We start from the raw sequence: 13,238 nt of genomic DNA, 5'->3' as shown, positions 1-13,238 counted from the left end.
GCCAAAAGAGTGATGCTATTCTCCTGGAAGAAGTCTCTTGTCCTGCGGGCATTGTGTACTGTAGCGTTGTCCTGTTGAAAAACCCAGTCGTTACCACACAGACAAGGGCCCTCAGTCATGAGGAATGCTCTCTGCAACATCTGAACATAGCCAGCGGCTGTTTGACGCCCCTACTACACTTCCTGAATCTCCATTGTTCCACTGAAGGAAAAAGCACCCCCTCCACTGTGGCGCGTAGAAAACATCTCAGGTGGGATCTGCTTGTCATGCCAGTAACGTTGGAAACCATCAGGACCATCAAGGTTAAATTTTTTCTCATCGGAGAATAAAACTTTCTTCCACCTTTTGAATGTCCCATGTTTGGTGCTCTCTTGCAAAGTCCAAACGAGCAGTTCTGTGGTGTTCAAGGAGACGAGGTCTTTGAAGACGTTTTTTGTTTTTGAAGCCCTTCAGTCTCAGATGCCGTCTGATGGTTATGGGGCTGCAGTCAGCACCAGTAAGGGCCTTAGTTTGGGTCGAGGATCGTCCAGTGTCTTGACGGACAACCAATTGGATCCTCCGGCTCAGTGCTGATGAAATTTTTTTGGGTCTTCCACTTGACTTTTTTGTTCCATAACCCTCAGGATCATTTAAGAAATTCCAAATGACTGTCTTACTGCGTCCCACCTCAGCAGCGATGGCGCGCTGTGAGAGACCCTGCTTATGCAGTTCAACAACCCGACCACATTCAAAAAGGGAGAGTTTTTTTGCCTTTGCCATCACAACGTGTGACTACCCGACAGAAAACGACAATGAATCCACATCTTTGCACAGATTTGGCTTTTCAAAGGCATGTGGTCCTAAAATTTGGATCAGCTGAAAAACGGCCTGTTTCAGTTTAATCGTTATTTTCAATTAATTGAATGCTCAAAAAATGTTTTGTCTCACTCATTTCTTCTTGTTGCATGTTGAAGCTCTACTTGGAACCTTGTTAAGATCCAACAATGTAAAATGATTGATTTTTTGCAATTTTTTTTTAAGTGGTCTTAAACTTTTGATCAGGACTGTATATAGGTTAACACCTGTGTCGCTCAATGTATTAGGGAACTACGGTATCCCTTTAATGATCAATGTCCCAACGCGTTTCATCAGCATCTGCCAACTCCTCAGGGGACTAGTGTATAATTATGACCAAAAGATGCCAAGTCATATTTCAAACTGGAATAATCAAAATTCCAAAGAGATGTTATATCAGATGGTCACAAATCAGCTATAAGAGAAGGTGATATAGTATGATCAACCCAGATCAGCTTTAATCAATGCTCAAAACCAATATAGTGTTCAATCCCAAAAACGGAGTCATTATGGCCGGATATTGCCAAAATGAAGTTCATAACCATTCAGTAAGGTATGCCCAAATGCTCAAAGCAAGTTTAATGGTGCAAGATCATTATTATGTTCAAATACTCATCTGTTCAATGTTCGGTGCGCATTGCTCAGAGAAGAATGGTGCGGGTGTCCTCCATGGCGTCCTGCGTATGGCAGCAGCGGTATGAATACACTGGCGGCTCGTTTAAAAAGCTGCGCTCCTCTGCTCCATCCACGCCCCTTCTGCGTCACGTGAGTCGATCACATGTTAAATCATGTGTTCATCTCGCGGTCATGTGATCCGACGGATCCAGGAAGTGCTATAGATACAGCCATACACTTGTAACCTGGCAACCGCCCCAACGTTCTGACGTCGCGGGTGGGCGGGATGGTTGCAAGGAAATGGGCTAGCCTACTGGGCAAAGAAAGTCAATCCCATACATCGCTTCGATAATAGACATACCCTGGGGATCCGCCAGCTTAGCGGTACTCAGGGAAATATCACAGAGTTTATCAGGTCGATTTCTGGCATAGCAAAATTTACCTGCAAAACGTAAGTCTCCCAACAGCTGTCATATAGGGAAGAAGTAAAGAACAGATAATGGTCCAGTTCATGATCATAATGTGAATATATCGCATCAGAAACATCATGATTCGAGATACTGAACGCTCTATAGAGTATTAGGACAGGGGGAAGGCGGTTATTGAAGCATTGGGTGCTCCCATGGCTAATCAGGCAGTTATTTAAAAATCAATATAACAGCCAAAAGACAATTGGTCATTGAGCCCCTTTGGGTGCACCATCTTAAGTTGAAAGATCCACCACGTTTCTCTCTGCAGAACCCTCCTATCCCAATCTCCTCCTCTTCCTGGTCGTGGGACTACCTCAATCCCTATAAATTTGAGATTAGAGAAATCGCCATTGTGTACAGTGTTGATATGCTTGGCCAACGGTGTTTCTCTTTTATTTCTTATATCACCCATGTGTTCCACCACCCGTCGCCGCAATTCACGGGTGGTTTTGCCTATATATTCCAGGCCACAGTCACAATTTGCCTTATAAACCACCCCCTTAGTGCGGCAGTTTACAAAGTGTCTGATCTGGTATTCTTTATTAGTGACGTTACTCCTAAAGGAATGTCCCTGGGTGATATGTGGACAGGCCACACAGCCACTGCAGTGATAACATCACATAGCGTGACGGAGCCACATTTCCGTTTTACTCAGTGGCTCGCTGAAGTGACTGTGGACAAAACTGTCTTTTAGGCTAAGACCCCTACGATATGTCACTTGTGCAGTCTCCGAAATCACTTCCTTGATATCAGGATCAAGTTAGAGTTTCCCAGTGTTTCCTCAGGACCTCCTTAACCTTTTCTGATGCCCCATCGAAGGACCCTATGAGACGTATGGGGCCATTCTCTGTCCTTTTGGGCTTAGGATACAACAATTAATTACGATTACTGTTGCATGCTCTTCTAAATGCTGACCTAAGGACTGAATCGGGATAGCCCCTCTCCCGAAATCTATGTCGTAGATCATCAGCTTGTTGTTTAAAGTCCTCCCTAGTGAAGCAGTTCCTCCTAATTCTCAGGTACTGCCCCCACCGGGATCCCTCTTTTAAGGAGCTGTGGATGATGACTACTCCAATGTAAAAGAGTTCGTGAAAGTGGGCTTCCTAAATGTTCTGGTTTGAATCACACCCTCTGGGCCCCTAGATATCTCAATGTCTAAAAATGGAAGAACATTCATTTTAAAGTCTGATGTAAATTTCGTATTTATTGAATTGATGTTCAATTCCTGCACAAAATCAACAAAATCCTTCTCTTCACCCTTCCAGATGACAAATACATAGTCTATAAACCTAGCCCATATAATCACTCTTGTGATATGTCTCCGGGGTATATCACTGAATACCATGGTTCGTTCCCACAAGCCCAGAAACTAATTTGCATACGATGGGGCACAGGAACTCCCCATCCCGGTGCCCCTGGTGGTAAAGGACCCCATCAAACAAAAAATAATTTCTCGTCAAGATAAATTCCAATAGACGCAGTACAAATAGATTATGGGCCTGATATTGTCGGCCTCTTATGCTGAGGAATGTCTCAACTGCTTTCAATCCTAGTGTGTGTGGAATGAAGGAATACAGTGCCTCTACATCAATGGAGGCCAAAGATGTGTCATCCTCCAGTGAGACTCCCTTAAGACGGCCCAAGAGATCACTAGTGTCTCTCAAATACGAAGGTAGTGTCTTCACAAAAGGTGCCAGAATGCGGTCTAGATAGATCCCCATATTTTGGGTCAAACTATTAACCCCTGACACGATAGGGCGTCCCCTTAGGGGCACATTCCCTTTGTGAATTTTTGGCAGACTATAGAAGGTGGCGACCGTAGGATGTTTTTTCATATAGAAAGTCAAACTCCTCTTCTGAGATTAAATTTTCTCCCTTGGCCGTCCGTAGAATGAGAGCTAGTTCTTTCTGAAACTGAGTGGTTGGATCCCCACTCAGCTTCTCATATGTCTCTATCACTTAACAAGGCCTGACACATTTTTTTTTTTATAGTCTGCCGTGTCCTTCAAAACTATATTTCTTCCTTTGTCAGAAGGTTTAATAGTTAAATTTTTGTTGTGTTCCAAGTCTACCAGCGATTTGTATTGATTTACTGCAGTTGATGCCATATTGAGAGGGGGTGAGAATTGCCAGATCACGGCATACCTGATGTACAAACACATCTATACATGTCGGATCACCGAGGGGTGGCATTCTGAGACTCTTATTTTTGAGAGAGGTAAAGAGACCTCTCCCTTCCTGAGGGGTGCTTTCACTCAGGCTAAATAATAGACGGATGTCTTGTAAAATGTCTGGTGAAATGCCCAGTTCTTTGCTTTCACGTTTATTCACCAGGGCAAAATGTTTGCGCCATCTAAGTTTCCTTGCCAAAAGATGAATGTCTCTAACCCAGTTAAACAAATTGAAGGTCGAGGTGGGGACAAAGGAGAGGCCCTTACAAAGGATACACATTTCTGACTATTGCAATTGTTGACTAGAGAGATTGACTATTTTGTTGCATTGCCCTGGGGCCTGCTTGTCTGTGGTGGTGACTTGTGAAACCCCCGATTGCGTAAAGGATACGGAGCTTCTAAAATATCTTGACCACCAAAGTCTTGTCCTCCCCGTTGATGGTTTCTCCTCTACCTCTATAACCTCGTGCCCTTTGCCGTCCCCTTCCCCTATCTCTATTATAATGCCCACCTTCTTTCTCGTTCTCTGAAATATCCGTGTCACTAGATGAGATGTCAGTATCCTGTCGTTTAGTTTGTAATGTGCCGCGGTCTAGAGTAGAATACACCCGATTATCTCTAAAATCTTGAAGATCCCTATTAAACTGATGGTGTTTACGTTCTTTTAAATGGAATTGAAACTTGTCTAGAGTGTTCTTAACCCCTTCCTGACCTTTGACGTACTGTTACGTCATGGGAACCACTCAGTTCCCGCAATTTGACGTAATAGTACGTCATAGTAATTGCGCGGGCACCGGAGCGGTGCGCGCGTGATCATTGCAGGGGCCCGTCAGTCCGTGGTAGCTGGGCCCCTGTTGTATCCGACGGCATCGCTGTAAAAGCCGATGCCGGCGGATTAACCCCTTCTATGCCGCGGTCCGCGCTGACCGCAACATAGAAAAGGTTTTGTCAGGTGAATGATCGCATAGAATCCCCGCACTGCTGTGGCGGGGACCCGATGCGACACAATGCAGCCCGATGCCTTGCAGAGGCTGCCCAATGCCTTGCACGGCATCGGGAACTGCCTTCTACGGGAGCCGAGGAGATCCAGCCTCAGGCTGGGTCTCCTAGGCAACCTGTTTGTGTATGACTCAGTGTCATACACTAACAGGCAATGCATTACAATACAGATGTATTGTAATGCATTGCAGAGGGGATCAGACCCCCAAAAGTAAATGTCATAAATAAAGTAAAGTAAAAAAAAAAAGGGTTTTTAATAAATTAATAAAGTAAAAAAGAAAAATAAAACACGGCCCTTTCCCCTTATTTTATAATAAAAAAAACACACATATTAGGTATCGCCGCATCCGTAATGACCGGCTCTATAAATATCACATGATCCACCCTGTCCAATAAACACCATAAAAAAAAAAAGTGTAAAAAATAAAAAAACCATTTTTGTCACCTTACATCACAAAAAGTGCAACACCAAGCGATCAAAAAGGCGTATGCCCCCAAAATGGTATCAATAAAACCGTCACCTCCCGCAAAAAATTAGCCCCTATCTAAGACAATCGCCCAAAAAATAAAAAAAAACTATAGCTCTCAGAACATGGAGACCCTAAAACATAATTTTTTTTTGTTTCAAAACTGCTATTATTGTGCTAGTGAAATACATAAAAAAATATATACATATTAGGTATCGCCACGTCCGTAACAAATAGCTCTATAAAAATATCACATGACCTAACCACTTGAACACCGTAAAAAAAAGTGTAAAAAAAAAACATTTGTCACGTTACATCACAAAAATTGCAACAAGTGATCAAAAAGGCGTATGCCCCCCAAAATAGTACCAAACAGACCGTCACCTCATCCCTGCAAAAAATGAGATCCTACCTGAGAGAATCGGTCAAAAAAAAAAAGCTATTGCTCTTATTGAGACACTAAAATATCATTATTTCGGTTTCAAAAATGCTATTATTGTGTAAAACTTAAATAAATAAGAAAAAGTAGACATATTAGGTATTGCCACGTGCGTAACGATCTGCTCTATAAAAAGTCACATGACCCGATCCAAAACATAAATTTTTTGTTACCTTTCCTCACAAAAAACGTAATATAGAGCAATAAAAAATTATATGTACCCCAAAATAGTACCAATAAAACTGGCACCTTATCCCGTAGTTTCCAAAATGTGGTCACTTTTTTGAGTTTCTACTGTAGGGGTGCATCAGGGGGGCTTCAAATGAAACATAGTGTCAAAAAAACAGTCCAGCAAAAATCTGCCGTCCAAAAATCATATGGCATTTCTTTCCTTCTGCGCCCTGCCGTGTGCCCGTACAGCGGTTTACGGCCACATATAGGGGGTTTCTGTAAACTACAGAATCAGAGCCATAAATGGTGAGTTTTGTTTGGCTTTTAACCCTTGCTTTGTAACTGGAAAAAAATTATTAAATGGAAAATCTGCCAAAAAAGTGAAATTTTGAAATTGTATCTATAGGTGTTCCACAAGAATTTATGGAAAATAAAGGGTTAACAAAGTTTGTAAAATCAGTTTTGAATACCTTAAGGGGTGTAGTTTCTAGAATGTGGTCATTTTTGGGTGGTTTCTATTATGTAAGCCTCACAAAGTGACTTCAGACCTGAACTGGTCCTTGAAAAGTGGGTTTTTGAACATTTCTGAAAAATTTCAAGATTTGCTTCTAAACTTCTAAGCCTTGTAACATCCCCAAAAAATAAAATGTCATTCCCAAAATGATCCTAACATGAAGTAGACATATGGGGAATGTAAAGTAATAACTATTTTTGTAGGTATTACTATGTATTATAGAAGTAGAGAAATTGAAACTTGGAAATTTGCAAATTTTTCCAAATTTTGGGCAAATTTGGTATTTTTTTTTATAAATAATTTTTTGGACTCTATTTTACCAGTGTCACGAAGTACAATATGTGACTAAAAACAATCTCAGAATGGCCTGGATAAGTCAAAGCGTTTAAGTTTTCACCACATAAAGTGACACTGGTCAGATTTGCAAAAAATGGCCTGGGCAGGAAGGTGAAAACAGGCCGGGGTTGAAGGGGTTAAGTTGCAGTTCTTTATTAATAAAGTCAGTCTCTGTTTTTGAGGGTTTAGCTCATAATACGAAATATCAGGTTGACCATATTGATTTGGTTGTGTGTAACTTATTCATCTAAACATTAAAAAAATCACCTCACTTGATCTAAACGATGACCAACCCTATTAAACCAGGCATACTACATACAGTAAGACTCTGATGAGCTGAAGCAGGTGTGTTGTGCAGAAACTGGCATTACGTGGCCAGGTGAGGGGACGTGGTCAGTCATGGAGGAGAATGTGGAAAGCAGAGCCGAGATGTACTGAAGCCCTAGTTTACACATCCAACTGGAACAGCACATCAGAATTTTGCCATCAAGAAATTGTTTTAATCAGCAGGATTGTTTAATAGGGTTCATTCTGCTGACAGGTTCTCTTTACAATGTATCGCCTTAATTCAGTGGAACATGCTAATAACCACAAAGGAGTCCATATTGCAGATCTACAGTTTTCACCCAAAAAAACTACTGTTAAAACTGCCTCCTATGAGGGATGCCACCCCAGTCAGGACCGCCCCACAGTTGGAGAAGTCTGCGTTCATCTCTTGTTATGAACACACTGTGCTTTTTCGGAGGCTTTTTACCGTGTGGCCTATACTAAGCAAATGTATGATCTTGCTTACTTGCAGTTAAAGCCTTCCACCTCAAGTATGACGAAGTTCGACTTGATCCCAATGTACAGAAATGGGATGTAACAGTGTTGGAGTTAAGTTACCATAAAAGACATTTGGACAGACCTGTGTTCCTGCGATTCTGGGAAACTCTGGACAGGTAATAACTGCTATTCTAGGTGTTTTCATTTATTTAAGTGAATTTATGAATAGAATGACAGGGGGCACCTTAATAAGATTGCTGTACTCTGATATCTCCAGCTGTCCCATAGAAAATGAATGCAGCAGCAGTATGCAAGCACCATCTGCCACTCCAGTCATACAGGAAAACGGGATCCCAGGTCCCCAGTTGTCAGAGGCCCACCGATCAAATACTTATCCCTTGGGCCTCATGCACATGACTGTTTTGGTCCGCATCCGAGCCACAGTTTTGCAGCTTGGATGCGGACCCATTCACTTCACTGTTTTGCTGCCCGCATCCGTTGCTCCGTTCTGTGGTCCACCAAAAAAATGACCTGTCCTATTCTTATCCGTTTTGCGGACAAGAATAGAGAGTTATATTAATGGCTGTCCGTGCCGTTCCGCAAATTGCGGAACGCTTACCGACGTCATCCGTGTTTTGCGGATCCGCAATCTGCAGACCGCAAAACGCACAACGTTCATGTACATGGGGCCTTATTGTGTGGACAGTGATTAAATTAAAAAGTTGGTACAGCCCCTGTAATGACCACCCTATTTTGGTTTCCAGTGGGTAAAAATGATGTTGCATTTGCAGGCTCCCAGAATGAGATGTTTAACTAAGGTACCTTTTTCTACGTCTCTCCAGTCATCTTTACCCTTCCCTCTGTATGGAAAGTGGCGTCCTCTTACTACTCCTCTGCTTATTCCCTATCCTCCGGCTGCATCACAGCTAGCAGACAGACTACCTATCTCCCCTAAACATGCTCTTCCCTCTCCCGTGTTGTGCCAGATTTCACACGACCACATCAAACGTTGATTGGTGGACATAACCTATTCAGACCTCCCGTGAGCTGTGTCACTGTGATGGGCTATCCTATCTGGCCACCTCACCTGATAGAAGCTCTCCAGAGGTAATGAAAGGTGCTTAGCTGGGAAAAGGAAGCCGTGCATGTCTCAAGGATTCCTGCCAATGAACGAAATTGTGTTCATTAGAACAGAGCACTATTGAGATGCCAAGTATGTATTATGAAACTATGTATTTCTCAGTAGCAGTCTGTTCTTATAAATGTATATTTTATTTCTTTGGCATGATTTTTGGGTGCATGTGCTGCTTAACCAGCCAAGCTACTTTCATTTGCACTGGAGATCTGCTTATCCGGTTAGGTGACCAGGTTGATAGACCAGTACAGTAGGTCGGAATATGGTACGTCTGTAGCATGGAGGGTATTACTTTTTGGAGAACCACCAATGGGGTATGGCTTACACACTATATGCACTATATGGAAAAGAACCAAGCCCCCTCAGTCACTTGCTTTGATGGGGACTGTACACAGAAAGCAGTGCCACGGTTTCCTCCAGTCCATAGAGAAGGGGTAAAGAAGACAGGGAAGAATGTACACTCTTGAAAATGTGGCAAAGTAGTAATCAATTTATTCTTTGTTTCCTTGGAGAATTATTTTGTTTTATTTACTATTTGCCCATCTACAGTTGAAACCAGAAGTTTACACACACTATATAAAAAGATACAGATCTGTGTTTTTCTCAATATCGGACTTGAAATCAGAATAAACCTTTCCTGTTTTTGGTCAATTAGGATTACCATAATGACTATTTGCCGAACGCCAGAATAATGAGAGAGAATGTTTTAAGGAATTTTTATTACTTTCTGCAAGTCAAAAGTTTACATACATTTTTCATTAATATTTGGTCCTATTGCCCTTAAACTGTATGACTTGGGTCAAACGTTTTGGATATCCTTCCGCAAGCTTCTCACAATAGTTGGTTGGAATTTGGGCCCATTCCTCTTGACAAAACTGGTGTAACTTAAGGTACTTTCACATTTGCGGTAGAGAATTCCGGCAGGCACTTCCGTCGTCGGAACTGCCTCCCGGATCCGGCAATGCAGATGCAAACGGATGGCATTTGTCAGACGGATCCGCATCATCTGACAAATGCATTGAAATACCGGATCCGTCTCTCCGGTGTTAGCCGGAAAAACGGATCCATCTATGCGGCACTAATACATTTCAATGGAAACTGCAAGTGTTCAGGATTTTTGGCCGGAGAGAAAACTGCAGCATGCTGCGGTATTATCTCCGGCCAAAAAAACGTAAGAGGGACTGAACTGGTGCATCCTGATGCATTCTGAATGGAATGCTCTCCATTCAGAATGCCTTAGGATAAAACTGATCAGTTTTTTTCCGGTATTGAGCCCCTGTGACGGAACTCAATACCGGAAAAGAAAAACACTAGTGTGAAAGTGCCCTGAGCCATCTTTGTTGGTCGCCTTGCTCACCCCTGCCTTTTCAGGTTTGCCCATAAATTTTCAATAGGATTGAAAGCAGGGCTTTGTGATGGCCACTCCAAAACATTGACTTTGTTATCCTTAAGCCACTTTGTAACCAGTTTGGCAGTAGGCTTCGGGTCTTTGTCCCATTTTCGCCCAAGCTTTAACTTCCTGGCTGATATCTTGAGATGTTGCTTCAGTATTTCCACATAATCTTCTTTCCTCATGATGCCATCTATTTTGTGAAGTGCACCAGTACCTCCTGCAGCAAAACAACCCCACAACATGATGCTGCCACCCCCGTGTTTCACAGTTGGGATGGTGTTCTTAGGCTTCCCAGCTTCTCCCTTTTTCCTCCAAACCTAACGATGGTCATTATGGCCAAAAAGTTCGATTTTAGTTTCGGCAGACCACAGGATATGTCTCCAAAAATGTAGGTCTTTGTTCCTGTGTGCATTTGCAAACATTAATCTGGATTTTTTATGTTTCTTTTGAATTAATGGCTTCTTCCTGGCAGAGTGGCCTTTCAGCCCATGTTGATACAGTACTTGTTTCACTGTGGATATTGACACAATCTTACCAGCTTCCGCCATCATCTTCACAAGGTCTTTTGCTTTTGTTCTTGGGTTGATATGCACATGTCAGACCAAAGCACGTTCAACTCTGGGACACAGAACCAGTCTCCTTCCTAAGCAGTATGATGGCTGGACATTCCCATCTTGTTTGTACTTGCATATAATTGTTTGTACAGATGAGCGAGGGACCTTCAGGTATCTTGAAATTGCACCCAAGGTTGAGCCAGACTTGTACAAGTCCACAGTTTTCTTCCTGATCTCTTGGCTGATTTCTTTAGACTTTCCCATGATGCTACATAAAGAAGCAGTGTTTCAGGTGTGCATTTAAATACATCCACAGGTGTGTCTCTAAGCTACATGCACACGACCGTATGTGTTTTGCGGATCCACCAAAAAAGAATCTTTTTTTTTTTTTTTTTCGAATCCATTGTAATAATGCCTATCCTTGTCCGCAAACTAGAAAAAAAATAGGACATGCAATATTTTATTTAATTTTTTTGTGGGGCAACGGAACGGACATACTGATGCGGACAGCACACGGCGTGCTGTCCGCGTTTTTTGCAGACCCATTGAAATGAATAGGTCCGCATCCTAGCCGCCAAAAAAACCGGTACGGACATGGCACGGAAACAAACAACGTTCGTGTGCATGTAGCCTAACTCAGGTGTTGCCAACAAACCTGACAGAAGCTACCAAACACATGACATCATCATACGGGCAGTCCAGAATTGTTCAAAGGGATAGTAATCTTAGTGTATGGAAATTTTTGACATTGCAGAAAGTAATAAAAATGCCTTAAAACATTCTCTGTCTGTCTCATATAATTTTTATTTTATTTTATTCTGACGTTCGGTAAATAATAGTAATTATGGTAATCCTAATTGACCAAAAACCAGGAAAGGTTTATTCTGATTTCATGTCAGATATTGAGAAAAGCATGCATCTGTGTCTTTTTATATAGTGTGTGTAAACTTCTGGTTTCAACTGTATGTTGTCTGTAGTGTAATTACATTTTTTTGTTTCTCCCTCTTTACAGGTACATGGTGAAGCACAAATCTCACTTGCGATTCTGAAAAGCAGGGAATGCTTTGTTTTCTGTATTTGGATGGCTAATTGTGGCTTCACTCTCACCTAGAGCACAGAAGTCTGTTCATGATAGAAAAGGAATTCACCTTGCAATGAATTCACCTTCAAACTATGGTCTTTTTGGTCTAAGGGGAGAGTGCCATTTATTTACAACCGGAATGAACAGTGTACTATTTTTTAAATATTTGCATAATGTCTGCAATTCAAATTGTATATTTTGATAGTAAGAAATCTTTCTTTTAAGGCAGCATTTTGGTTAGATCTTGTTTACAGAAACCACCAAACTCTACTTTTAGGGTGCATTCTCTCTCAAGTGTTTTTTCTCCCTTCCCTTCTTTCTGCATAACTCTGTTTTCCATGGAAAGCCCTACTGCACAGCTCAGCATGCACCATTGCCAGACTGGTAAAATATGGAAGTGATGAATGGTTGCAGTGGGAGGATGCTATGATAAAGGACTGCTAGTGGGATGAAAAACTCTATATTTTTTTTTTTTTTGTTTATGTAAAAAAAAAAACTTGATAAACTTTGCAATTTTGAACATTGTTTTTCTTTTCCACAAACAATATGATAAAATATGAATCAATAAAATGGACATTCACTCCTGTGTATATATCTGTAAAACTGTTTTGCTTCTTGTAATAACTAGTGTTTTTGTAGCTGAACTGTTAATAAGTAAAAGCTCCAAGAGCGCTGTAATTCAGATGTGTTACTTTTTATGGTAACTTTTTCATATAGCAGAAGCAGGTCTGTTGGTGGTTTTCCCAATTGCCAGAGAAAAATTATATGGTTTCTTGTTCCATAACTATAAGTTCAGAACTGCTGGTATAAAGCACTAGTACTGAAGAGGCTGTACAATTGTAAAGCATTAGAAAATCTTTTTTTTTAGCCCGCTGTTTTAGTATCACCATAGCAGGGCACTGGCCATGGACAAGCATGGCATTATTTGTAGAGTAGCCCTTTCTAGCATGTCACCACTGAAGCCAGTTATTGGCCGCAGTGGTCACAGGACCAAGCTACTGGTCTGGCAAGGACAGGCAGCAGCGCAGGCCACAGGTTACGACTTTTGGGGTTGACTGCTCCTAGGCCAGAAATCAAATCAAATAGTGCACCACACATCAGACTAGGAGTTTATCCTCATTATTGGTAGTATTTAACCATTCAGAATGGGCTGCCTCAATCATAGCGTTCTCTTGCTCTTTCCATGGGGAGGGGAGCAGAGATGCAGCAGCAAGCACTACCGTACTGGTCTTACTTTGGTCAAGTGAGCTTAGCCAGCTTTGAGATTGCCTGCTCAGCGGAGAAGCTGGCCGAC

At 41.9% G+C, this 13,238-nt stretch overlaps 1 protein-coding gene across 1 annotated transcript in view; it reads left to right on the top strand.

The window, feature by feature from the left end:
• The window catches only part of CDC73 (cell division cycle 73), a 159,451-nt gene extending 146,910 nt beyond the window's left edge, over positions 1 to 12,541 (top strand). The window contains exons 16-17 of the mRNA XM_040406873.1: positions 7,816 to 7,957; positions 11,876 to 12,541. Coding sequence (XP_040262807.1) covers positions 7,816 to 7,957; positions 11,876 to 11,912 — 179 coding nt within the window. The 3' untranslated portion in view covers positions 11,913 to 12,541. The remainder of the gene's footprint in view (positions 1 to 7,815; positions 7,958 to 11,875) is intronic.
• The last annotated feature ends 697 nt before the right edge of the window (positions 12,542 to 13,238 follow it).

This window comes from Bufo bufo, chromosome 9 (genome assembly GCF_905171765.1).
Source record: "Bufo bufo chromosome 9, aBufBuf1.1, whole genome shotgun sequence".
Taxonomy (NCBI): Eukaryota; Metazoa; Chordata; class Amphibia; order Anura; family Bufonidae; genus Bufo; species Bufo bufo.
The sequence above is the reverse complement of the archived record's forward strand: the minus strand, read 5'-3'. Positions and strand labels throughout refer to the sequence as shown.